Consider the following 27,112-nt stretch of genomic DNA (forward strand, 5'->3'; position numbering starts at 1 on the left):
CCTTGGTTGTGAGAGGTCTGTGAGTTGCTGTGGTGACTGCAGTAAGACTGATGCAGGAAATCTGCTCAGGCTTGTCTTAATATGTTGCACAGCAAGTGTTGTTCTTACTTGAATGTTTGCAGAGTGCTGAAACAACCATATCTTTTTAAATGAAATGAAGAGTTTTGGGGCAAAGCATTGAGAATGTTTGTTGTCTTTGTGGCTTCCAGCTATTTGGAAATACAGCTGGTGTGTGAAGGATATTTGTGTAACACATGCTTTAAAAAAGGTGAGTCATGGTCAGTAAGGAGTTAGAAACAATAAGAATATCATAGTGTGGATCAGAAGAATATTCTGTCACAAAATTATGTATGCAGGAAAGTGCAGATAAAGTTAACAATAAGTCCACCATACCTCATGTAAGTGGAATTGAGACTCTGCAAAAAGTTCAAGTGGGCATAGATGCATTAAGATTTTGTGAATAAATGGGTATGTATGATGTTAGAGAAGGGAGGTGCAGGCTCTGAGCAGATTTTCTAGCAATAGTTCACATACAGAAGTCATCACATGATCATCTCTTGTTACAGAGCCAAATTACTTGGTGCTTCTGTTTCTCCAGCAGACACAGACTCCTTCACCTACATCTATAATAATTTAGCCAGCCAGCTCTTACATTTTTATCATTATTACTGTTTTAATGTTGTCCTTCCTTGTTTGCTTCTTGTAGACTGATAATGCCTCTGTATTCTCGGGAAATATAACTCAGGTTGGCAGTCCTGTTGGCAGTGCAATGAATCTGATTCCTGAAGATGGTCTTCCTCCAATTCTCATCTCCACTGGAGTAAAAGGAGGTGAGGGTATAATTTGGCAGCCAGCTTTTATACTTACCAGATGCAATAACCTACTGGCTACTATGTTTGTTTTAAAAATAAGATGCTGGCAGTGTGCTGAGTATTGGAAAGAATTCTCAGTGAGCACTCGTGGGTAAAAGTTGGGCCACTCCTTTGCACAATTGGTCCCTATTTGCATCCAGGAAGAGCCCCACCTTGCAATGAAATTCCAGTAACAAGTAAAACATGAAGCTAAAAATTAACTGCAGTCCAGAAACATGTGCTAATTTCTTTACTAATCGGACTGTGGGGAATGTTTCAAACAGAGTTAGGTTTTAATTAACCTTTTGAATATTCATGCTTCCCTTCTCTGAAATTCTGTTGGAACATGGGCTCTGTCTGAGGCATCCCCAAGCACTGCATTCAACAACACTATTGTACATCATGGCCCACAGTGCAGCTTTTAGTCATTGTGATATCCCTATATAAAGGATCCAAATTGAGGAGGCTTCAGAAAATTAAAAACTAATTTTGAAAATATTAGAAAATGTGTATTTGTTTATGTAAAATTGCTTTCCACAGTCTGATTCATGACATCCTTTAATATATCCCTGGAATGAACTTATTTTCTCTGGTTGTTTTGTTCCTATTAGATATTTTGCTGACACGGTGCATTTCTGATGTTAAGTTGGAAGTAACCTTTTATTTCAGGATAGTGTCAAAACCAAAATGTGAGCAGCATTTAATTTCAGATCTGTTCCATCCTGTGTTAGCTGTTTATGGTCATCCAGGAGCGATGCCCTTCAGCCTTACTATGACTTAAATAACAATTCTTGACTTCTTAGTCATTTGGGATTTCAGTTGACATTGTGACACATTTTTCAATTTGATTTCAATTTTCTCCTCTGGTTGATACTGAAAAATAGTTATTTTTCTGAAACAAGGTGCACCTTTGTAAAGGATGTACAGAGGCTATCTCATAAATTCTGTTGAAGTTTGAAAATACCAGTCCAGGAAACAATCACTTAAACCAGCAATACTTAAATAAGTTTTTGTCTAAAAGGTCAAAATAAAAAGAATTGGAATTGGGGTTAACTGATTATAATGTAGAGTCCATACCAGTAATTTATGGATTTCATTGTGTTTGTTTCTTTTGTAGACTATGCTGTGGAAGAGAGACCTTCTCAGATCTCTGTCATGCAGCAGCTGGAGGATGGTGGCCCTGACCCTCTAGTATTTGTTTTAAATGCTAATTTGCTGTCCATGGTAAAAATAGTAAATTGTAAGTGTTTATTATTAAATAAATCTTAGTCTATGAGTAGAGGAATGTTATCTAGATTATTAGTAGGAACAGCAGCATTTTTATTTGGTAGGAGAGTCTCAGAAAAAGTGTACAGGTTGAAAACTTTGTATTGAGCCATATTAAGTTAAATGTCAAAATGCCCTTTTCTGGTGATTTAGGTACCAGTACAGATAATTTTACGTAGAAAATAGAAATTGTTCTGATGGAGCCTCCAGTCTCAGGTTTGGAGATCAATATCCCCTGTAGAGCTTAGCAGAGCAGGGTATTTTATCACCCATTTTTCTTTGGTTGCTTCACATATTCTCCTGTCATCCCATTCTGGAAAAAAGCAGGGATCCCATAACAATGCAGAGGTTCCACTCCCCTGTGCACCTCTTCTGTCCCTTTCTGTCCTGTGCCTGTGTGCACCTGTGCTGAGGGAGGAGTGGGGAGGCATATGGATGCCTATCTCATTCCAGTTCCTCTGCAGTGGATCTCTGTTGGATAGAAACACACTGGAGAAAATGGGAAGGACAGTTTTGTGTTAATAAATTGTTTATAAACCTTTCAGCATCTCTTGGATTGCAGTACAATGTTTTGCATATGTATAAAAAGATAATATATTATAGACATATATTGAGGTTTTATTTCAACTACTTAGTATTCTCAAGAGATGAAGCTCAGAGCATGTATCATTACTAACATCCCTGTGAAGCAGAACAACATGGTGAGGTCTCATGGAGACACCTGACATCCAGCTCTCCATATTAAGGAAGATATCACTGCTGGAAACTGTTTTATCTGTCAGGATCATGGTACACACAGCCAACAGCCTGGCCTGTTCCCAGGCTCCTTCAGTCACATTTAAATCCTGTCCTTTCATTTGAATACACAAACTGCTAAAAGTCTGCTCTGTGGTGTTAATCCCAAGATCTGACTAGGAGCTGTAGTACTCTGGCTCTTCCTTAGCTGTAAACTGGGAATTACTGAGCTGCTCTTGTTTGGGATGTGCTTGCCCTCACGGTAACAGATGTAGGACGTAATTTGTCTGTGTGACAGATGACACAACAATACGTGCTGTAAAACTGCTCCTTGCAAGAGCTGTCTTCCTGCAGTGAAATTTAGGCATCCTTTTTGCAATTCTGCCCTGCTGATCCGTGTTTCCATCCGTGCAGATGTGAACAGGAAGTGCTGGTGTTTCACCACGAAGGGCATGCACGCCGTGGGGCAGTCGGAGATCGTCATTCTGCTGCAGTGCTTGCCTGATGAGAAATGTTTGCCTAAGGATATCTTTAACCATTTTGTGCAACTTTACCGGGATGCCTTAGCAGGTAGGAATGCTCTCTTGTTAAAAATCATACGGAGACAGATACATTTTTGTCATAGTGAATGGCTCTTTTTGGAAAAAAAAATATATAAAAGGAGAATAAAGATCAAAGCTGATAAGGGGATGAGTTGTTGGTTGTCAGTATTCAGTGTTCTCATCCCACCAGATAAAATCCTGCTAACCTGGAGAGCTGCTCCAAAATCTTCCAGCCAGAAAGAAAATGGTGAGGATTCTTGTGGATAATATGTTCAATATCTCCTGACCAGGTAGTTCAGGAGTTTGATTCTCATACTGCCTGTGTCTCTTAATACATTATGGAGATGCTATTTATATTTTAAAATAATAAATGTGTATGTGTGCCCAGAATGAACTGTAGAGCATTTCAGAAATTATCCCTGAACGTCTGTGTCTGTTAATACATTATGGAGATTTTTTTATAAATCATTGCACATTTTACATTTACTAAGTAAATAGGCTTCCACTTCTAGGTATTATTGTTGGACCTTAGAATTCAAAAGTCCTTGAAGAAGGAAATATGCAAGTATTTGGTTCCACTCATCAGAAGATAAAGGTTGTTTTCCAGAAGTGAAATTGGATCACGTTAAGGTTATATGCTGAAAATACATTTACAAGAGGTTCTGCTTATCATTCGTAATGCCTTTGGAGTGATTGAATCCAGTACTTTAATAAAATAATGAAAGATATTTGTTTCCTAAAATATCTTTGTACAATAAAGGTCAGCTTGTCCAGAGAGGTTGCCAGGTTCAGAATGTATTATTATCTCATGTCATAATGGATCTTGTGTGCATGGCAAACAAGTACTGTTCGAAACCTCAATACATTTTCTTTGTCTTATAATGATGTTATTCAGAGGGAGATAGATGGGAAAAATGGCAAGCATGTGCATATAAATGTGTATATATGTATATTGCAGATATAAATCCAGCTTGGTGTGTATATTGCTATGAAGTTCTGTATAATTACACTACAGAAATACATAATTTATAACTCCTACATAATGTATTTGGAATTCTTTTTTAGTACTGTAGTGGTAGTAATTTGATATCCTGCAATTCCACTGGTTCTAAGAGCTGCTTACTATTGTACAGTTCTTAATCAGAAACCGAACGTCGCTGTTGAAGAATTCCACTGTGTGTTTTCTTTCCGTAGGATCTGCTGTGTGTTGTGTTTCAGACATGAAGGATGAGTAGACAGACACCTTCAGTTACTGTATAATGCCTGCAGGTTTTGTAGATAGTGCACCTTGATGAATTCCCAAAGCACTTGGGAATGCTCTTTCAACATCCATCCTTTTTTTCTTTCCGAGGCACGCGTTGAGAGGCAGAAGGATCTGTTGGCATATTTGTAACTTGGCTGCTTTAAACATTATTCAGGCAGAGAGGAGGTGATGCTGTAGGGGTTTCAGTTTGGTGACTGTAATCCCTTGGAAGTGGTTAGCAGTTCTGCTCTTGTAGGTGGAGCCGTGCTTTCCAAGCTGTTCATTTCAGAGGTACTGCACCTCTCCTGGCAATGAGATGATTTAGACATTTAGAGCAAACAAGAATTCCCAGTAGAATTTAGAGACTGTTTAACAGCCTGCCTCACCATTTCATTTTTTTATTATATAATATATTGGCTTAAATATATTCTGTATCAGGAAACTGAAATAAATTCTGTGGATGTTTTTTATTTATTTCCTTTAGTATAAGTTTTCTTAAAAACAGTAAATAAAATAAAAAGGCACATACAGTACTTTTTATTGGAATAGAAACAAGAATTGCTTTTAATGTTGTTGATATTGCTTTGAAGTGATTTTAGATTTCTTGGTCTTGTTTTCAGTGGGAAAACACAGCATCCCTTTTTGTTTGTTGGATTAAAGCCCAATCCATAGCAAATGATTTCTTCATGAGTCACATGAATTTACGAGCTCAAATTCTGTGCTCAAGCCTAGAAGCACAAAGTACTTGTATGTACTCGTGCCTCTTCCCAGATGTTTCCACTTTCCTGAAGGGATAACTTGTTCTGGAGGCAGAGTCCTGCCCTCTGTGCTGGGTGTTGTTTGCAGGCTGGCTCTGGTAGGATGGCAGCAGGGAGATTTTGAAGGAAAAAATGATATTTTTCACTGTAAACTGTATGCATGTGAGTTATAAAAAAATAAAGTCATTCAAGGCAAGTATTTATTGCCGCTCACTTTTCATCGCTTTATTTTTCCTCTGGCCCCTCTGTCATCAAGCTCCATGCTGTGTTGCTTTTCTTGTTTTGAAATTGGAATCTAATGATTTCTGTTGTGGTTGTAGTAGTTGCACTGCTGTAGTAGTAATCCCATGATTATCTTTGTCTGTTGGCTATAAGCCTGGCAGTGAATGGGAAAATGAGGACTTCTGTCTGTCTGAATGGGTACTTTGAGGCAGTTGGATGTGTTAATGTAGTGCTGCCAGAGATGCCCAGTGCATCAGCTCTGTGCTGGAAGACAATAAAAGCTACTGTTACTTTTGTAGTGGAAATGTAAATCTGGCAACTGCCTGAAATGGCTTTGTGGTCACCCTGGTTTTTGGGGATATTCCTTGTGAGGGTGGGTCTATCCCAGACACAGTTTATGCTTTTTTTACCCGGTGTGGTTTTAATTAAATATGGTGGTAGTTAATAGCAGATCTGTGAAGAAGCCCTTGTAGTTGTTCTGAACAGAGAACAGGTTAACCAGTTGGTCTGTGGAAAGGTGGAGACAAAATCAAACTTGGTATGAGGTGAGTGAGTGATGTTAGGAGGACTGCCACAGAGCAGCCTGAGAAAGTTTTGGATGCTGGCAGCTGCTGCTCTCTCTGGTAGTAAGTGAAGCATTATGGCCCTTGGCAATAGGAGTAAGTTCTTTCCAAATTGCTTTCTGATGTGTTTCAATAAAGAGATGCTGACCATGGCCAGAAATTTGAATGTGGAGCTGATATGGAAGTTTTTCTTAGTGTTGGCATCTGCTACAGATGTGTTGGGGGCAACAAGGTGCATTCATGGTCTTGGCTCTTCTGTGGCTCTTAGTGGCTCTTGGAGTGATGGGGTTTGTGTTCCTTTTCCAAAGGAAATGTGCTCATTTGCTCTTGAAGAAAATCCATCTGGCAAGATTGTTCACAGCTGAATTTTGCTTTGCAATTCCTGCTGCAGGACTGGGGTGCTGGGGTTTTCAGGAGGCCAGCAGAGTTTGGTACATGGCAGTTCCTGGCTCTTCTGGATGGATTTCCCCAAGCCACAAATAAATGCCTTGCCTGAGTCTGGATGCCATTACCTTTTTTGACCTGGAATTAACCAAAAGATAGGAAGCATGCATTAAGAATTTAACCTCAGTATTTTTTGATAAAAGTACCTAACTGGCTTCACTACTTATTGAGGGCAATAAAAAATGCAGGAATCTTTTTTTTTTTTTCTCATCTACCTTTCCTGGTATAGACTGTTTTGAGGCCAGAAGGGATTGCCACACTGCTGTACAAAGCACATTGTTCATCATGGAAAGATATCTAATTGAAGAATTAAAAAAACTATGGATAAAAGCACCTTTTTTTTCTGGACAACTTTGCAGGGATGCTTAAGATTTAAAGTCAAGGATAACCCACTATAATTGAAAAGAGAATAAGTACTGACCTCCTGCAGAACTACTTTAGATGCATCATGCACACTTAAAGCACTTCCTAAATAATGTCAGGTGCTGGAACTTAATATATGGAAGGGCACCTTTCTGCTCACTCTGAGATTGCCTCATTAGAAAGGAAGTTGTGATATGTTTTAAATTAAATTACATGCTTTTGCAAAGGATAGTTATTTTTGAAGGTTTTTCTGACGCCTACACTTTCTCTACAAGCCTCTGAAACAGTTCTGTGCTTAAAATGTGTAATGGTGCAGTGGGTTTGGTTTGACACTGTCAGGCTGGGAATAGTAACTGCTCAGTGGGGCCTTGGCTTGGAATCACCTTCAGAGACAGTGCAGGAAGGACTGACAGCCCCTGGTCAGGGCAGAAATGTTTGAGGGACAAGCCCAAAGAGGCTCTTTGACTTGGTTGTGCTGACTGAAAAGGGCACTAAAGAAGGGTGTAGGAAAACACTTGCTTCTTCCCATGCTGTCCACATCCAGGCTCTTAAGCTGTTATAAATAATGAATTGCAGCACAGCTACCTAATCCCAGTAATTTGTCCTCTTGAAGTGGTGGCAGCCTCTTGGATCTTGCACTGTGCAAGCTGCTTGTGTCAGAAGGAGTAATTTATGATGCTGTGGCTTATGGAAGGAAAGGGCTGAACAGCTGAGTTGCAGATTCAACTCTGAGGGTTCTTTCCACGTTTCCGTTGGCTGAAAAAATATTATTAAGGCATCCCAGGCATGTGAGCCTTGAGGCTCCATCTCCTGAAACAGAAAAAATAAGTAGTCATCCCCTTCTGCTGCAGCACTTGGCACCAGTCTCAAGTGGAAATGTCTGGTTGCTTTGTCATTCCAGTGGGCAGTGCCACACGTCTCAGATCCCTACGGGGTTGTGCCAGCTGCACTTTGCCTGGCCTCTCTCACACAGAAAATACACAGAAAAGGGGGCAGAACTCAGTGCAGTTTGGCAGTTCATACACGTCATACACTTGAAGGGTAAAAAGGATTATTGTGATCATGTTGTTGGAACTGAGAACCTCACCAAGTAACTTTATTATCAGGCCTGTAGCTCTATTTGGGTAAGAACAGATGGGAAGGGGAAAAGGAAGTATAAATGAAGAAGAGGCGATTAGTGAGGGTAGGTGGAAACTGCAAAAGCAAACGAGTGCCAGCAGCTATTTTAGATGAGTGAAAATCTTTCTCATGAACACCAGTGGATACACTGGTTTGCACTCACTAGCAGGATGCCCACGTTGGTGCATTGGTGTTTCACTGAGCAGGCATTGGTGTCCCAGGACAGCTGACAGAGCTGCACTTGCACACGGGCAGGAGCAGGGATTCTCAGCAGCTGACATTTGATGAGGCTCTGTTACTCATGGTACTTTGACCAGTAGCTACTTTTCATCAAGTATGCTCAGCTGAGAAGTTGTAGCCACTCTGAGAGTTCTGAAGTTTGATTTGGGTGATCATGCCAGCTTTGGCCTGTGTGTATCTGTAAAATTACAGGTTGGCTTTGCAGGACAGTGGCAAACTCTGAATGAGCATCACCCTGCTATGGATGCTGGGCTGCCAAAGCTGTCACCTTCTAACAGGGAACCTAATAACTTATTGTGTGCAGCATTTGTGAGTACAGAAAAAAAAATCCACAAAGGGGCGTGAAATTTGAAAAATAAGGAACTCCTTGAGCTTATTTGTTAGTTGGAGTGTAAAAGGAGCCTTTTGCTTACAGACCTGACAGTCACTTTATGTAAAGCTGAAGGACCTAAGGTAATGTGAAGGACGGTATTGAGTGATGATTGTGCCAGGGTGGTCTGGAGAGGTGCAAAGCAGCATGGCCACATCTCCAGAGGGAGGGCTGCAATAGCTGTGTTATTATAACTTGTATTACTGTGGATGTCAGAGTATCACTTTTGTGACTCATATTTTTACTTACTTAAAGCCTGGCTTTTGTCTGTGTGTGTATCATGTCTGTAAAAGAAAGAAACTCTCCAGGTGGTGTCCAGTGGATGTGCAGATGGAGATGTGCACATCACCGCCTTGAGTTCAGATACAAACACTCTGTTATGAGGTGGTGAAGGAGCAGAAACTCCTACTTAGCAGTCTGTCTGCAGGTGGGAAAGTCTGGGATTGCTCCAGAAGCCCAGGAGGTCTGCATGAGTACCTCAATCCCATGCAGTTCCTCATGAGTGGTGTGATCAAGCACATCACGTTCTCTGAAATTGTCTTTTTCTTTGAGAGCAAATCAGCACTGTTAATATTCACATCTTCCTATGGAGAATTGTGATCAGCTGTTCTGTACATTATTTGCATGCTGTTGTTGTCATTTGATAAAAGGAATCACGCCATGGTTCTTTGCTTCTGTGTTAAATGCTGTGTTGGATGCTATAATAACCTAATCAACATTCAGATTCATTCAGCCATTTAAGTGTAAACATTTTTGGAAATCAGAAGCATCAAAGAGTAGAAATATGAATAAAAATTAGTAGTGTTTCTCCCCTGTGTCTCTCAGTTGCGTTTTACATTAAGTGTACTAATGAAATAAACAGTCTTTTGTGTAATTCTTGAAATGACCCAGATCTTCAGTACATGTCTGAGCAGGTACCCTGAGCATTTAGGCAGGTTTGCCTAAATGGAAGGACAACCAGGGGACACTAATTGTTTGTCCAGGTGCACATCCCTCCTTGAACTTCAGCTGAGTCCAAAAGTTCAGTTCAAACAACAGCAGCTTCTGCAGTGGAAGTCCCTTGAATATCTGTAAGGCACTAAAAAAAGGCTTTGTGTCTGTAGTGCCAGGGGGAGGTTTCAGGTGCCACCTTAGCAGCAGTACTGGCCTGAACTCTGCTGTGGTATCCTGAAAGGGCAGTAACAGCCTGGCACAGGCTGCCCAGAGCAGCTGTGGCTGCCCCATCCCTGGAAGTGTCCAAGGCCAGGTTGGGGCACTTTTGCACAGGAGGTGACCTGAGCACCTGTGTGCAGCAAATCATTGTTTCAGATGTGGTTCATACACATTAATGCTCCAGGAAGAAAAGTGAATTTAACATGGATTTTTTTCCCTTCTGAAAAACTCCTGACATTCTTGATCCAGCTCTCAATCCAGTGAAGTAATGAACTCTTTTTTTTTTCCCCCATAGGTAACATTGTTGGCAACCTGGGACACTCCTTTTTCAGCCAGAGCTTCCTTGGAAGCAAAGAACACGGAGGGTTCTTGTACGTTGCAGCGACCTATCAGTCCCTGCAGGACCTGGTGCTCCCAACCCCACCCTACTTGTTTGGCATCCTCATCCAGAAGTGGGAGACTCCCTGGGCCAAAGTGTTCCCCATCCGGCTGATGCTGAGACTGGGAGCTGAGTACAGGCGTGAGTAACTTCTGCAGGGGAATGGGTGAATTCTGCTGCACAGCACTGCCCCAGCCATGGACTGGCACCTGTCAGAGCCACCCAGGCTCAAACAGGCAAGGGAGAGCTGTGGCAGGCCCACAGTGCAGCACTGAGATGGTGATGGGGCCTCTTTACAACTCTGCTGGGTCGTCAGGGAGGTTTTTGTGGAGACAAATGTAGTTCTGAGCATATTTGTATCCAGTTAGTGACATGAGAGTGATGTGCAGAACAAGTCTGATTAGCTGGTGTAGATGGCACAAGGGAGAGCTTTGAGTTGTTAAGCTTTTTCCATGCTGAAATGAAAGACCATTTACTTTTAAATTTTTAAAATTGTATTTATTTTCCAGAGAGTAGCAACATGTGTGCAGGGGCAACAAACTTGGCAGTTTGTTGCAAAAATTCTGTTGGAACTAATATTAAAGTGGCTGGAGGGAATGTTTCATCTGAACAAAATCTTAGCAGTTAGCATAAAATTGGCATAAAGTTAAGATAAAATAATTTTCAAAAGACATTTACCATTGCTGGAGCAAAGACATTACTGGCAGTTTGTCCACCATGATGGGCCAAAAATTGTATGTCTTACTCATCTTCAGTTTTAATTGGCATGTCTCATTAATCTAAATTACTATGAAAATGGTCTGTTGCTAATTTTTCCCAGAACTCCTTCAGAACATTTTAACAAAGTAAGTTTTATAATAAGCTGTGCAGAGATTTGTCACTTTAACTTTTAAAGTTTTGAGAACATTGGGAATTTTCCACAAAATACATGTGTTTATGGAGGAGAAAAATAAAATCCTCAAAGTTTGCCTTCTGAGGACGAGGACTGAAGGTTAAACTTGTCAAAGGAAACATTCATGTTAAAGGTGTATAGGTTTTTGTGTGTATCTGCAGGCATTTTTAAAGTAGTGCATTATTCCCATCAGTATTTAGAAAAACAAACAAAAATGCTCATATTTTGGATGAGACATCTGTTTCTGAGCACAGAAAGAAGTGTTTTAATAGTGACAAGGAAGAGTACCTGGGAAGCCAGGCTTTGCATCATTCCCACAGCTGAGGTTTGGCTTTAGAGATGTTCCCTTGAGCTGTGCCAGTTGTGACTGCAGGGCACTGCCTCAGTTTCTTCCTGGAAGGAGCTGCTTTTGTGGCCCAGGTTTCCTTCCATCCTGCTTGCTGGTGGAGCTGTCAGAAGCCAGCCCTTTGTGCAGTGCTGCTGGCTGTGCAGATCAGATGCGGGAGGCCCTGGGGTTGCTGGGTGTGCAGGAAACATCGGCTGAGCATCCACAGATCAGCCCAGCAGCTCAGGCTCAGGGAATTCGGAGCTACTGGGGTGGAGCTGAGCTGCTGCTTGAAACCAGGGTGGGGTGGCAGACACAGGAAATTCAGCCCTTGCTGGTGCCTCAGGGCACTGGGCAGGGGTTGGTTGCCATGTGGTGTGTGGTGCTTCCAGGCTCAAATCAGTGTGCAGAGGCTGGAGCGATTCCCATCAGGAAATCCTCATGTTATTCACATGATGCTGAGGGCTCTGCAGCCCCTTCTGACCACACTGGGAACTGGCAGTGTGGCGTTTGGGGAAATCAGGCTGAGTGTTTGCCTGAGGATAGCTTAGGAATCCTCCTTCAAACATGTGTTTAGGAAACCTTGGCATTATGTACCAGTGCATGAGTCATGTTCCAAGCATTGTGATGGCTTCTGCTGCAACATAACGTAATGCAGCCAGATCCATGCCCTGCACTCAGAATTGCATCACAGATATTTTACAGGTATGGATGTCAGCCAAGGAATGCAGATATTTTACATCACTGACATACCATAAATGTCCTTTAAATTGTTTTTGATGTCCCCTATGGAGTTTGCCACACTCCCATGAAATAATGAAAACAGGAAATAAAAATAATCTGGGTTATCACATGAATGTCACGTGTCAGCCACAGAACTGAAAGACTGATGGTGCTGTAGTGGAGAACAGCAGGATGGTTGTGCAAAAATAGAAGCCATTTCCAAGAAGCACTTAGAAAGGTCATCTTTGCCATCAGGACCCAGGTCGTCAGTTCAGTCCTGCAGCGTGGCACCTGCAAGCTTTCCACATAATTATTCTTGTTTCTGGCATGGTGGGCAAGCAGCCATGACACATGTGAGGTCATTATAATGTTGAACCTGTTCTGCCCTTTTGCTTTTTAAATTCCAGTCTTCCCACTCTCTTCTTTAGCTGCTGCTTACCACATTCAACCGAGGAGATGATATTTGGGTCTGGTTTTGCACAATCTGGGTATGTACATTTCTACCTGACCTGTTCTTTTCTGTTTCATTCCAGTTTATCCATGCCCACTTTTTAGTGTCAGATTCCGTAAGCCTTTGTTTGGAGAGACTGGACACACGATCATGAACCTCCTTGCAGTAAGTCTGTGATGGAATTTGTGCATTCCCTTGGTGTGAGTGGATCTGTGTGGGGAGATGGGGGCTCCAGGTGCACGTAGCAGCTGGAAGGTTCAGGAGATGCAAGAGGAAGTAGTGGGGATTTGGGTGAATTTCCCTGCTGTTACTGAGAGTGGTGTTGGCTTTCAACAACACAGTGAATTGTAACAGGGTACCCAAATCAATATCCCAAACCTGTTTGCTGGAGGATGTTTGGATTTTGAAATAAGTGCATTGTTTGCTCAGACTGCTTCCTCAGAAGTGCTGGGTCATCACAGTGTGCAGTCACAGCTCTGTGATTACATCGTGCTCTGACTGAAGGGATGTTATTATCTCTTCCTGGGTTGCAAATATTTTCAATATAGGAAATTCTCTTCGATCTATGACTTAATGTCACTGCTAGAAAAACTAATAACTCCATCTAGTAATGTAACAGAACACAGAGGAAACTTTCTTATATACAGTGATGATATTCAAGGTTGGAGAACATTAATTTTGATATAAGAGATATTTTTTCATTTGTGTACTGCAATTACATGGGTTACACCCTGTGGTGTCTCTGTCCCTCCCTGCCTTCCAGTCACTGATTACAGTTCTTTGAATGGGCCAAGCAGTAGTCACCAGGATAGTCATGAAACGTACAGTGTTAATGATGATCATCACTGCTAAATTGAAATCTTGTTTTAATCCTCAGGACTTCAGAAACTACCAGTACACACTGCCTGTGGTCCAAGGTTTAGTGGTTGATATGGAAGTCAGAAAAACCAGCATCAAAATACCTAGCAACAGATATAATGAGGTAATGCTTATAAAGCATACATTTGTGTACAGTTTCTTTGTGTTTGGAGTACTGGGATCTAGAGGAAGTTTTATTTTATTCACTACCACTAAGGAAAAATGCCTCAAAAGCAAATACTAATTGTGTGATGCACACAGCTTTTGGAAGTGAATGAGCCTGGCTTCATAGGAAGAATGCAGTTCCATTTTCTATTTAATTAAAATCTTAAACTCTTTTTTCTTCAGTTTTTTGAACTGTTTACATAGTGTCATATGCTTGATTTGAGCAAGTAAGTTGACAAACTTTACACTTGAGGTAAACTAGGAAGAAAACATGCATGTGTTCCCACTCAAAGCATTTAGTAGTATTTGTTGGATTGCTGATTATTTGATGTAAAAGTTCCCTCAACACTGAAATTTTATAATTGATTTCTGGTGTGAGAAAATCAGTCAGCATCTGTAGGAGTTAGTGCTGCTAACTAGAGAAAGCTGGGGGAGGAGGTATTTGAACAGTAATGAAAGGGAACAGTGGGGAAGGGATTGGTGTCGTGTTCTCTCTGAAGAGAGGGGGGTAACTTGGTAGTTTAAAACCTGTCAGAACTGGGGTGAGAGCAAACCTCCTGAGCAGAACTGTATTTGTAAAAGTTCTTGTAAGATTGGAGCAGAATGCAGCTTTATCTCAAGAGGGAATTTCCCTGCAAAAAGCATGTGAGTAAAAAAAATTCATTGAAAAAAAAGTGCTCTTTTATGAAGTTTGAAAAAGATGAAATTGATGAAGATAAAGGGTCTGTTAAAAGGTGTTTTAATTTTTAATGCAGTTGTGCAGAATGGGAGAGGTCAGTGAAGTTTGAATGAATTCAGTCTGGAATGGCACAAACCATTCAGTTCAGTGTCAGCTGTGCCTGGTGTTTGCAAAGTGTCAGCTCCACTTGTGCCAGGCATGGACTGAGCAGGACTGAGAGGGAATTCCTGGGTCAGGGACGTAGCAAAACCTCTGCACTGTGCTCGGGTTCCCTTCCCGGTGTGATGCAAGGATCCAGCTTTTTAAATGGAGAAATTGTTACTTATTTAACATTGTTCATAGCTTGTGATTCATTTCAAAAGTTGTAGTAATAGGAATTTTTCATGAGTTTACTTTGAGGTAAGATTCACAGAATATTCTGAGTTGCAAGGGTCATCAAGTCCAACTGTTAATGGTTCATACAGGGATCAAACCATGACCTTGGTGTTACCATCACCCTCCTCTAACCAACTGAGCCAGTCTCAAGATTAATTAAATAATAAGCCCTTTGCTTTTATTTAATTAGAAAGGACCGTTACTCTGATATTTTCAATATCTAAAAAGTGAAAAACTAATTTGAAATCTCATGCGTGTATTAAATGGGGAAAATTCAGCCTGTAATTAACAAATTACACATTCATATGTAGTTTTTAATTAAATACATATTTTTGTTTTCAAAATTATGCAAATTTTCTAAAGCTTAGAGGGTCCTAGTTGTCTGTTTAATCCCTCAGCAAAGGTGACTGTAATTCCTTAATCAATTGCCTTCTAAGGAAGCACAGTTGCTCCATCCAGTTGTTTCTTGTTGTGCTGAAGGCAACCTCTGGGCTCCACAAACGTGGCTGTTCTGGAGCTAAAATCCAGTTTCTGGAGCATGGCATGATCAACTGGATAATGAAAGACACTGTTGTCTGATGCAAAATCTTAATTAAGTTTCCTCCCCAAACATTACACCTGTGCACATTTGTCAATAGCGAGCATCAGTTAATGTTCCTTACACTGTAATTAAGGTTTTACGTTGGACTGAGAGAGACAAATGTGTTGTGTGTAGCCTGCATGCTTATGAGCTCCAGGAAGCAGAGGTGGGAGTGTGAGTGCTGTTAGGAGATGTCAAATAATTCAGTATTTTTCTGGGTTTTCACTGCGGGGGGATTTGTGTCATTTAATTTGACTTTTTTTATTTTAAGCAAACATGTCATTTTCCTGTTTGAAACAAATTCCAGAGTTGGGTGACTCCCTCAGTTTTCTTTTGTATCAAAAATCACCAAGTCTGAGCCTCCATGGAGAGGAATAGTGGAGAAAAGAAACTATAAAATCTACAAGGGTGTTTTGTTGAGGCATCTAACTCGGTGTGTGTTAGATGATAGTCAGCAGAAGGGCAAATGTGTCACAAACTTTTCTGATGCTTTCTGAAGGCCTCCTTTGCAGAGAAAGAAAATTCATACATATTTTAAATAAGTCTTAAATTGGGAACATTGATCCCAGTTTCACCAGTTCATGCAGGTGAAGCACAGAGGCACTGAAGTTTTGGTGTCTGGTTGTGGCAGAACAGGATGAAATGGCCCCAGTCTGAGAGCCCATGTGGCACTGAACTGTGGAGGGGCATTTATGATTTATGTCATTAACAACTGTAGTTGTGCAAGCAAGCCAAGTATTTCCTCCCAGGGTTTTTCTCATGGTTTTTTCCTCCCATGTATTTTTAAAACCAGGTAGAGATAACAGCTTTTGCAATTTCTGTAGCTCAGCTATCCCTTGTACCACTTATCTTAATTGCACACAAGATGGCACTTTAAAGTACCCAGGCAGTAAAAGACCTGAACCCTGTTCTCAGAAGCAGTTTATGGTTCTGAGTGCTAAAACCTGACACGGAATATGAGAGCTTGAGAAGCTTCTGATTAAACTGCTCCAAGAACCACCTATTTCTGGAAGTGCTTGATGAGCTGGGTGGAAATGCTGAAGCTTTGTGTTTGCAGATGATGAAAGCCATGAACAAATCCAACGAGCACGTGCTGGCAGGGGGGGCGTGTTTCAACGAGAAGGCAGACTCACACCTGGTGTGCGTGCAGAACGACGACGGCAACTACCAGACACAGGCCATCAGCATCCACAACCAGCCCAGGAAAGGTGAGGGGAGCCCTGGCTCTGCTGCTCTGCACGCCTGCTTGGCCCCTCTGTGGCTGCCCCAGCTTTGTGGATTGCCTACAGCTGGGTTTCACCCAGTTTTTGTTAGAGAAAATCAGTCTGACCACTGGCATCCCTGACTGGGCAGCTTTGTGCTGGAACTGGCTTAGGCAACACTGCTTCATTAAAAATGAGAGCTGGCTTTGGCATTATGGGATGTGCAGGTGAGGTTGCCTGTGCTTGACCTATACTATGTGAAAGAAAGACTAGATTCAGTAGGACAGAAAGTTAAATAGGAATAACCAACCACAGCAGCATTGTGATAATGCATCTTCAAGCAACTTCTCATTTTCAAATTAATTAGACCATCTAATTTCCAGGGTATATTTTTGTTACACTAGGCTGAAGGGCTGCAGCAGCTGTGTGCTGAGAATTTAAATGTTGTGTGTTTAGGGACATTTCTGGCAAAGACATTTATACAATCTCCAAGTGAGAACAAGACAGAGGCTGATTTGGAGGTTTGCAATTATCACTGGTGACTCCACCAGGTGTACTGGCATGGAATGTCACTTGGGACTGATGGTCTTGTCTGACTTCTGTTAACTTCACCTATGTGACAATGAGGGATTTCCAGCAGGAATTTCATGATGCTTAGTAGTCACTGAAGATAATTTTCCTTTAAGTCAAGAGGCTTTGAGCTGTGGCCTTGCTGGTGGGTTGGTGTTAGTGTGATCCAAAAGCAGCTCACTCACAATCTGCCACCTGTGTGGGGACCTTTAGAAGTCTTGGTTGCCCAAAATTAGTAATTCTGAAACTCTGAGGTGTGTAGGGCATGGAGAAGGAGAGTGACAAGCATTAACTTAGACAAAAACTGTTTTCCAGTTTAGAAAATAACTGGGTGATTTGCATTTGTGTATCCAAGCTTGTGATGTCCAATACAGGCACCATAATTCCAAGCAGCATTAGTCCTGATTCAAGGTAATCACCTCTGGCTGATAGAGCTGATATCTGATTCCTGGGTAAGGCATTGCTTTGACAAAAGCCTCACTAAATCTCTCCTGTTGTTGTTGTTGTTGCAGTGACTGGTGCCTGCTTCTTTGTGTTCAGTGGAGCTTTAAAATCCTCTTCAGGCTACCTTGCCAAATCCAGTATAGTGGAAGGTAAGAACTGAACTTCTTGCTTAAAGCACACTTCTCTCTTTGCCCAGCTCAGCTCTGCAGCTAAAAGGGCTCTCTCTGCTCACATGCCTTGGGCCTTGGAGTCTTGCTGCCACTTCAGCTTTATCCTACTTCTAAGCAAAAACCACCCAGTTCCCTTTAACAAGGAGGAATTTGTGCAGATGCTGCAATACAGGTCTCAAGAAAATGAGGGTAAGATATGAAATACTTTGCTTGGGAGCCTGGGATTGATTCACTGGTTTGGGTTGAATGAGGAAATTGTGAGCCTAAAAAATACAGAATGTGTAATCTACCAACCAGCAGAGCCTCTGCTCTGTGTGGCCATGGGTGGGGTCCCTGGGCAGCCCCTGCCATCAGAGCTTGCAGGTCATTGTCCCCTTTCCTGTGTCTAATGGGTGGTTAGGGTAAGACAGAGGCTCGGGGGGATTCAGTCTGTACATGGAGAAGTGTTTCACTCCTGCTATTTTTGCCATAACTGAGATTGAGCCAAAGTGGTGCTGGGTTAATGGCTGGACTGGATGATCCTGGAAGTCTTTTCAACCTTAATTCTGTGAATCCAAATTCTGTACCTCTTGCCACTGTCAGGCTAGCACTGACTTCTCAACCACTGTCACTGCTGGAGTGCTGCTTCCAGAGCCAGCAGAGGCGATGGCTCAGTGGAGCAGTGTCATTGGGGTTTCTGAGGGTGGCCTGGAGCAGGTGTCAGGTTGTGAGGCAAACTCATGGGGTCTTTACTACAGCTGACTTCACCTGGGAGCTGCCCTTCTCTTACTGTTGTGTTTTCCCTCATCAGCACTCAGCAGGTTTGCAGTTTAAGAAGGTGACTGTTCAGAAGTGGGTTTATGGAGCACTGCTGCCCATGATGCATAAAATGAACATTTAACCTCTGTTGCAATCAGATGAAGGGTGTTTGTTTTTTTTCTGTATAGGCTCTGTTTGGCATGGCTTATCTTGACTAATGAGGATCTCTTGGTTCCCCAGATGGAGTGATGGTCCAGATAACTGCTGAGAACATGGACTCTTTGAGACAGGCCCTGAGAGAGATGAAAGACTTCACCATCACCTGTGGCAAAGTAGATGCTGAAGACCCTCAGGAACACGTTCACATTCAGTGGGTAGAAGATGATAAAAACTTTAATAAGGGGTAAGTAGAGGAGCACTTGACATTGGTGCCTGTTAAAATATTTAATTGATCTTGTAAGGCATGTGAGTCTTCCAATCAATAGGAATTAAAAGTCTGCACTTCTATTTTGAGTGATAAGATGCAATTAATTGTAATGAAAATGGAATTGAGATACTAGAGCTTTGGGGCATCAATTTAGAATATTGGCAATGCTATGGATTTTTTTTGGCATTGCCAATATCCAGTTATTGGAAACCACTAATCTGTCTCCAACTCTCCATGCTGAACCCTGCACATTGTGGTCACTTTGCACTGTTGGTGCTTAGTTTGCATTAAGTAGAGCTGGAAACCAAATTGCTGAACATCAACAGTATCTTTGGACACTTGATAGTGAAGCCAAAAGGAAGGTGGATTTGGCAGCTGAAGTATTTATGGCAGTAAACTGCTGTTGTGATTAATTCCATATTTCAGGACTCAGCACCTAGAAAGAAGGATATTTCTGTAGTTTCAGGCTCTCCAGATCAATCTTGGCTTCTGTAGTCTAGTCCTGGGCTGGCTAAGTTGTGTTTCAGGTATTGATGGCCTACACTGAGTTTACAAATGAGCAAAAATCCAAGCTGTATGAAACACCTCTGTCAGAACCTTACAGGATCTCAGCTCTGCTGCAAAGCCTTGTTGGAAACCTTCAGGAAGGTCCTTCTGCACCTGCAGTGTGCATGTGGCCCCTTTCAGGAACTGCCCTTTGACTCCAAGGCCCTTCTCTTCTGCAGAGGCCTCTGTCCAGCTCAGGTCTTGTGCTGAGTCAGGGCTCACCCTCCTCCCTCCCTTTTGCAGCGTTGTGAGCCCTATTGATGGCAAATCCATGGAATCCATAACCAGTGTGAAGATATTCCACGGCTCCGAGTACAAGGCCAACGGGAAGGTCATCCGCTGGACAGAGGTGGGTCCCTCAGCCCTGCACTCAGCCAGGGCTGGGCCAGCTGCTCCCCAGTCAGCACAGGGAAGCAGGACATGCTTCCCCACGAGGCTGTGGTGCCTGTCCTGCCTGCACAGGGTGGCATCCTGCAGGATAAAACATCCTGCCCCTGACAGGGCCACAGCCCGCGCTGCACGGCCACCACTGCTCATCAGGGTGTTCAGCATGGGGGAACCACAACAGCACTGGCTGCCTTACACACAGAAGAGTTGGTTTCATTTGCCTTTGTGTTAAAAACTGCCTTTCTACATGGAGACAAATCTTAATATAAATTGTTTTTCAGAAATGTTATTTCGAGCCGCTTTCTGTAAAATGTTGCATGTTAAAGTGTTGTGGCATAAATCACACAGAAACTGCTTGCATGGCTGATGTTGCCTGTGACTCTGCCAGCACACAAATGCTGGTGTCAAAATATTTCTTTAAGTGTTTCACTGCCTGCTGAGGAGGAACCAGGTTCCTTACTCTGCAGCTTAGTCCCCATGTGCCCTTTTTTCCCAGCTCACTTGGGCTCAACAGAAAGAAGTTCAGTGACAAAAATAGCAGAGATCTTTGGGTTTGTATTAAAAGTGTAATTTTTCTGAATTTAACATCTTTTTAAAAGCAGGTTTTTATTAAAACCACGTGTAATACATAGTGAATTTCCATAGCAAGGCTTTTGAGCAGATCTAAGAGGTTTCAGAGGACGATTTAAACTTAAATCTTTCTTCTGAAGTTTTATTTTTTCCTCCCTAAGGTGACTTGTCTTTAGGGTTTTTGCTGGGCTTCCCTGAACAGTTACTTCTTAAGTCTTCATTTGTAAAATTTTAAATTATATCCAGCCCAAATTTTCTAGAAAAGCCAAGTGTTATCTCTTGTGTTGACTCTTCCCTTCAGGTGTTTTTCCTAGAAAATGATGAGCAACACAATGGTCTGAGTGACCCAGCTGATCACAGCAGACTGACTGAGAATGTGGCAAAAGCTTTCTGTCTGGCTCTGTGTCCTCATCTGAAACTGCTGAAAGAAGATGGAATGACTAAGCTGGGTCTGCGTGTTACACTGGACTCAGATCAGGTAAGTTTTCAATAGTTTGAGTTTAACTGGGGGATTGTTCTCTTGTTCATTCCCCAGCATGGGAATACACCACTTAAACCAGGAGAGTTCTGAAGCAGTATCACATGCTAATCAGGTGGTGCTGGCTGCTGTTTGGTGTTTTGGGACATCTGTTAGATCCAAGGCCCAGCCTGAACTAACACAGGCTTGACCCCCACATGGCACAAGCAGCACCTGCTCTGTGCTCACAGAAGACTCTTAATTGGCCTTTTTGCTAGCAAGTACATCCTGCTCAGCCCAAGGAGCTGCTTTGAGAAAACAGGAGAAAAAGCTTCCTTTTGCTCAGGCAGCCACTGGGAACACAAAGAAGCACAAAGACAAATGGAAAAGCTGCTTTAGTGCCTGCTCGATCCAGTTCTCAAGTTCCTGACTTCCGTGGGAGATGCCACAGCTCCTCCTCCCTTCCTGCCCCCTGACTCACAGCCTCGTGTCCTGTTCTTAAAACCCACTCTTTGTATTTTTTAGGTTGGTTATCAAGCTGGGAGCAATGGACAGCCACTGCCCTCTCAATACATGAATGACCTGGACAGTGCCTTAGTGCCAGTGATTCATGGAGGGGCCTGTCAGTTGAGTGAGGGGCCAGTCATAATGGAGCTCATCTTTTATATTCTGGAAAACATCTCATAAGAGGACTTCATTTTCTGTTCAGACCTGTTCCAGCAGCAGTTGTATCTGAATCATTTGCACTTTAAAACTGGAAAATTAAGCTTTTGTTAACACTATTGGGGAAGGGGGGGAGGGGGGTGGGACAGTTGTTCCATAATTCTAAATCTTCTATGCATTGTCAACAACCAGAGGATCAGGGCAGCTTCTATACTACAACATGGCTATGCTATCCTTGCAGCTAATCCACTTCTGTTATTGTTTAGAAAAATGCTCATGTTTAAAGACTTACAGTCATGTACTCTAAATGCTCAAAGGGTGCAAAGATCACTGGGGCGTAAATAAAAAGTGAAATTCCAACCTTGTACTGTCTGTAGATGGACATGTAAGAAACAATCAAGACCTCCATTCTGACCTCATCCTAATGCCATTTGTGGTTATTCTATAGACATTAAAAAGTAACGTTTACATTGTTTTGACCAGATTATTGGTTGAAATAAGTCTGGAGAAGCCCTTGAGATATAGGGAAAGATTCCCTAGCCATAACCCTGTTTGTCTGTGCATGCAGAGGAGCAGGACAGACATCTCTCTGCAGTTGTGTGTGTGTAATAGGCTAGTTTCCTTTTCTCCTCTATTTACCACAAAAGTCTGTCACTTTGGGCAGGTTTCTGTGATCTCCTACAGCAACTCTGCTATTCTGTACCTTGTTTACAAATCTGTCTGAAGCAGAGGCAAGACCAGCCCCAAAGTGCAGTTCCATCTTGTTCCTTGTCCCCAGTAGGTCCTGCTTTTGAGAGGCGAGTCCCAGCCAGGGCAGCTGTGTCCCCTCCCTGCTGTTCGCTGTAGTGTAACGCCAGTGTCACGTAACCCAAGGCAGCTTGTACTTCATATTGCAGCCCCACGTCCAAGCTTACCTGTGGTACCAGTGTAGAGTGGCTGTTCCTGCATGTTCTGCTGAAAAAGGCTTTGTGGTCAGTTCTGAACATGTGCACTCGGCCCAGTGCTCTTGGTCTCACCTGAGAGGGCTTTGGTAGGGAGAGCAGCTGCTGCTGTCTGCCAGGGCATTAAGAAGCTGGAATTGAGCATCAGCCAGAGGAAATGTGGTTCCATGTTCTTACTGTCTCCATGGAAAGCTGCTAACCAGTGGCAAGAGCTGTAAGCAGGAGAAGGGGTTTGGTTTGTTTAGCCAGTCATGCAAAGCAGCTCTTTTGAGTCCCTCCCAGGAAGAGGGGTAAAGGTTTCTCCTCCTGTCTAGAATTAATTAATTTGGGAAGGGAGGTGCTAATTAATGCTGACCATTTGTGGTGTCATACACTCCCTGTTGCCGTCCATTCTGGGGGAAGCTGTGACACAGTAACACCAGTGGCCTTGCAAAGAGAAAGAGAAGTGCCAGGCTCTGGTTTTCAAACAAATCAACACCATTGGCTGGGCAAGGAAAGGGACCTGCACAGAGTGATATATTTTATGGAAAGGCAGCCCAGTGTCTGCACAGAGTGCACTTGGGAATAAATGGCTGCTGCTTTTCAAAAAACAAAAGTATGAAAAATCCAGTGTTCCAAATCACAGCTGGCACCACCCAGCCCTTGGAAAAGACAGGCCAGGGAACTGGGGCCAATTCCACAAACAAAAGCTGGCCAGCAAGAGGGAGCACACTACCACACTTTAAAGGGTGTCAGAGCCAAGTGAAGCCTTACCTCTGGCATTTGGGAGAGAGTGGGTGACTCAATTTAGCAGAGCTCATTTAGTGGTTCCTGCTGGCCAAAGCAGGAGCTGTGACCCAGCCCCTGCTCCTGCCGAGGTGCTGTGCAGCCCAGCTGGGCTGAGGCCACTTGATCCCCTCTGCACCCTGGATCTGCACACTCTGGGACACAGCTCGGCACCACACGGTGTAGGCACAGTTCCACAGCTGGAAGAGCATTCCAGAAACTTGGTAATAATCTTCCTCCTAGAGCCTGCACTCCAGCTTTGCCACAGCAGCAGCTTTCCAGTTTACTTTAGTTGCATTGTTACGCTTAATAATGCAGTAAAAGAGGTGAAAAATGTTTATCTTCTCTTCCTTTGCCCCAGAAGTCTTTTAGGTTTGGATTTCGTTTGTGCAAAACACTATCAACTGGTGACTGACATGTCTGCTTCAACCATAGCCTTTGAAATGACCTTAATTACCATGTTGTTAAGAAATGAGTACTTGTTTAGAAAAAAATTGTACTTTTAAAATTCAGTTAGTTAACACTGCAAAAAACTGCATATTATATTTTTATTTTCAACATGTAGTTTTGTATATTAAATTTATTGAAATTAAAAACTAAACACTGTATTGTCTTCATCTGCTCAGGAAGACAGAGGCAGAGCTGCTGACCTGTCTGGACTCTGTTCTGTCTCCCAACCTGCCCATCCCTGGCACAGGCACATCCTCCCCTTGGAGATCCCTGGTTCCTGTTAGCTCACAGAGATTTAAAAACACAAACAGATTTAGTACCCTTTCTTGTATGCTGCTGATCAAAAAGCATTCCTGAAAATAAGTCACGATCCAGTTTTCTTAAAGGACAAAATGAGACTATTTCCCCCATCACCTGGAAGAATTGTAAAAGCCTGTTTTTGTAAAAATATGAGGAACATTTGGGAAGCAGCAGAGTCTAGTGTACTTTCTTCTTTTTTAAATTAAAAGCCCAACACCAAAAAGGATGAAGGCACAGTACCCTTCTGCGCCGGACAAGCAGTGCAGCAAGCACGGCACACAGCTGGGAGCCAGGACAAAAACAGGGCTGTGAACACCAGCCTTTCCTGCAGAAAGGGACAGCCCTGGGAACCTCATGTGCCAAGGGTGTGCACAGAGCAGGGACTGGCACCCCTGAACTGCTGCCTGAGAGCTCTCCTCTGATTTAGGAAACAAAAAGACCCCAACCCAAACAGGCCTGGACAGGAGAGGACAGACACAGCAGTAGCAGACTGTTCACTGAACCACGCTGGCTGCTCACACACCTGGGAACAGCAATTCTGCTGAAGTCTTACCTGTGACTTAACCACAAAGCTCTGGCACTGCCTCAGGGAATTCTTAAAGGGCTAAACCTTTCCCACAGCGCTCTGCATAGTTAATGTAACATTCATCCTGGTGCTACAGAGTAGTCCCACATTAAGGCAATTCTGTCTGGTTGGGGTAGAGCGGCCCCAAGCCCTGCAGCAGCGCATTGCCAGAGCCTCCCGTTTGCCTTGCAGTTATTAATAAGCACTATGGCTGTTATCAAAATAGACATTAGGTTCAGTAGTGCATTCCTTTAACATCTTTGGTGCTTGCAGCTTAGCAGCATCTTCCTGCCTTCGCTCAGCCCACGACTTCCAACATTCCCACGGATCTGGGGAAAACAACACAAACAAACCCATCAGAATTCCTTGCTGCAGTACAGAACAGATGTTCACAGTTCAAGGAGACATTATATGGAAAATGCTGACACCAAGGTTGTGGATGGTCAACGAGGAAAATCAATGGAGCAAAACTATTAAGCTGCAGTGATGGAAAGTGCTTGGGCACGAGGCCAAGTTGTTATTTCAGGTATGGTCACCAAACGTGTCCCTCAGCCTGACTGGAGCTCACAGGACCTCCTGACTCCTTGGCTGGGAGGAAACCACTAAAACAGGCCCTTTGACACCCAAACGGTGACTCCTGCATTGAAGTGAGACCTCAGTCTCTACAGTCTGACACCATTTGCCACAGCTTTGCTTCCAAACTGGTGATGTCACTCCAAAGCTGATGAAAATTTGCTTAACTGCCATTTAGAAATGTAAAGTGAAATCATATGCTAAGGAAGAGGAAGCACAGGGGCTTCAGGAGATCAAGCAAAGGAAGATGGATTACTTATCACTTATTTTCTAAATAATATTCTTAGTAAAGGTGACAGCAGCAGCTGTTACTGTATTTCAAATGATTGTGAAACAGCATCTTTGAGATCCAGACTAATCAGAGATTCTGTAACCTCATTTATGAAATGATGTCAACTCCCCACCACAAATATAAAGAGGAATGCTACTGAAGCCAGAGCAGTGTAATTAGGTCAATGCCAACAAAAGACATTGTTCAAACAGAATTTATCTCTAGCCCTGCCCAGACCACCTCTGGCCACAGTGCTCATACCTCAGACAGAACTAACGTTCAAGGACCAGCCAATTTTCTGTAACTGTTTGAAGATCTTGACCACTGAGGGGCTCCCTGAGTCTCACTTTTACCTCCAGTTTCCCTCCAGTGGGCTTTCTGCCATCAAAAATCTGAAATAACCACAAAAAGAAGAGGAGTTAGGACAAACAGGGATTATAATGTTAAACCACAGAGCCTCAGGCAACTGTGACTGCATGTGCCTGTGGCCCAAGCGTGGCAGAGATCCCTGCAGGTGACTGCAGTGCTGGGAGTGTCACAGCCAAGCACTTCCTTGGACTGGAGCTCAGCAGAGCAGGTGCCCCACAACCCAGGCAGGTTATCAAATTCACCTAACACAAAACTCTACTGCAGTCACATTTATGTGGTCCAGATACTCATTTCCCCTTTGGGTTGAAACTGAGCAGAAGAACACACCTCATCCCAAAATTGTACCTCTATGATCTCTCTAACTTCACATTCTGATTCCAGCTTGTCCAGCTTCAAGTGTGCTGTCCCCACGTGTTTGTCACTTCTGAAAAAGGATCTGTGCCAAAGAAGTGAAGGAATAAAGACTGTCAGGACATTAAAGAGAAAACAAGCCCGAGGTCATCACTGTTTGCTCCATCCCCACATGCAGACAGGGCTGGTCAGGACATGCTCCTGGAGCCCTGCACACCACAGGGCCACAGGCAAACCCTTAAAAACCAGACGACAAGGAACAAGATAAGAAAGTACTCATTTGCTAATTATTCTTTTGCAAGCAAGGTAAAGATGAGGACAGCAGTGAAGAAAAACAGCCAACTAAATCAGCACTTGGAGTGGCAGCAGCTTCTGTCCCTGCCCAGGGTGACAGGGAAGGAGGCCCAGTGGCCAGGACAGGGCCACCCTCTGCTTGGGGCTGTTTAACAGAACAGGCTGAAGGAATTCCCAAGGAAGCTGCACCTCCCAGCAAAACAAACATTTCACAGGCACCTGTTGCTTTTGGCAAACTACTTTTAGGAAAACATCACATGAATCATTCTGTTTTGTCTTGATAAATCAAAACAATTTCAGTAAATAAGAACATTTCAGCTATTGTTTGGATTCACCTACATACTGGTAGTTTTAACAGTCAAAAACTATAATTTTAGGTTTTCCAGTCTGCTGGAATTAAACACAGAAGCATTTTTATCCTGTGAAGAAAACAAACAACTTCTTGCTGTAGTCATTTGTGTTGGAGCAGTTTAATCAGCAGTAAGTCAATCTTTACCTGAACAGAGCCAGGTGTTACAGCTCTTACCCAGAAAAACTCCTCCAAAAGGCAACAGCCAAGACTAAACCACCCTAATTCCACAGGAGTGTTCAGCTCAAACACAGCATTTCTTTGCCTGCATCCAAGCATCTCCCTGAACCAGTCTCCAAAAGGTTTGATAAACAACTAAACACTAGAGAGTCTGGAGTTAAAAAAGATAACTTGGCCACACCTGCTTGTGTTTTCTTGGAAATTTTCCAAGATTTCAGATTTCCCCTTTTTACCC

General features: G+C 42.9%; 2 protein-coding genes across 3 annotated transcripts in view; one reads left to right on the forward strand and one right to left on the reverse strand.

The window, feature by feature from the left end:
• Nucleotides 1-24,133, forward strand: part of ZFYVE9 (zinc finger FYVE-type containing 9) — a 41,365-nt gene extending 17,232 nt beyond the window's left edge. For both annotated transcript variants that reach the window (XM_039711308.1, XM_039711309.1), the window contains 12 exons: nucleotides 707-830; nucleotides 1,969-2,091; nucleotides 3,267-3,422; nucleotides 10,164-10,388; nucleotides 12,721-12,803; nucleotides 13,516-13,620; nucleotides 16,353-16,503; nucleotides 17,580-17,660; nucleotides 18,660-18,822; nucleotides 19,636-19,741; nucleotides 20,651-20,827; nucleotides 21,332-24,133. In XM_039711308.1, the coding sequence (XP_039567242.1) occupies nucleotides 707-830; nucleotides 1,969-2,091; nucleotides 3,267-3,422; nucleotides 10,164-10,388; nucleotides 12,721-12,803; nucleotides 13,516-13,620; nucleotides 16,353-16,503; nucleotides 17,580-17,660; nucleotides 18,660-18,822; nucleotides 19,636-19,741; nucleotides 20,651-20,827; nucleotides 21,332-21,493 (1,656 nt within the window). In that variant the 3' untranslated portion in view covers nucleotides 21,494-24,133. The remainder of the gene's footprint in view (nucleotides 1-706; nucleotides 831-1,968; nucleotides 2,092-3,266; nucleotides 3,423-10,163; nucleotides 10,389-12,720; nucleotides 12,804-13,515; nucleotides 13,621-16,352; nucleotides 16,504-17,579; nucleotides 17,661-18,659; nucleotides 18,823-19,635; nucleotides 19,742-20,650; nucleotides 20,828-21,331) is intronic.
• CC2D1B (coiled-coil and C2 domain containing 1B) overlaps nucleotides 23,710-27,112 on the reverse strand; it is a 28,025-nt gene continuing 24,622 nt past the window's right edge. Inside the window, exons 22-24 of the mRNA XM_039711310.1 lie at nucleotides 26,049-26,139; nucleotides 25,596-25,726; nucleotides 23,710-24,819 (exon numbers count right to left, since the gene is read on the reverse strand). Coding sequence (XP_039567244.1) covers nucleotides 25,607-25,726; nucleotides 26,049-26,139 — 211 coding nt within the window. The 3' untranslated portion in view covers nucleotides 23,710-24,819; nucleotides 25,596-25,606. The remainder of the gene's footprint in view (nucleotides 24,820-25,595; nucleotides 25,727-26,048; nucleotides 26,140-27,112) is intronic.

The sequence above is a fragment of the Passer montanus genome, unplaced genomic scaffold, assembly GCF_014805655.1.
Source record: "Passer montanus isolate IOZ18808 unplaced genomic scaffold, ASM1480565v1 scaffold25, whole genome shotgun sequence".
NCBI lineage: Eukaryota > Metazoa > Chordata > Aves > Passeriformes > Passeridae > Passer > Passer montanus.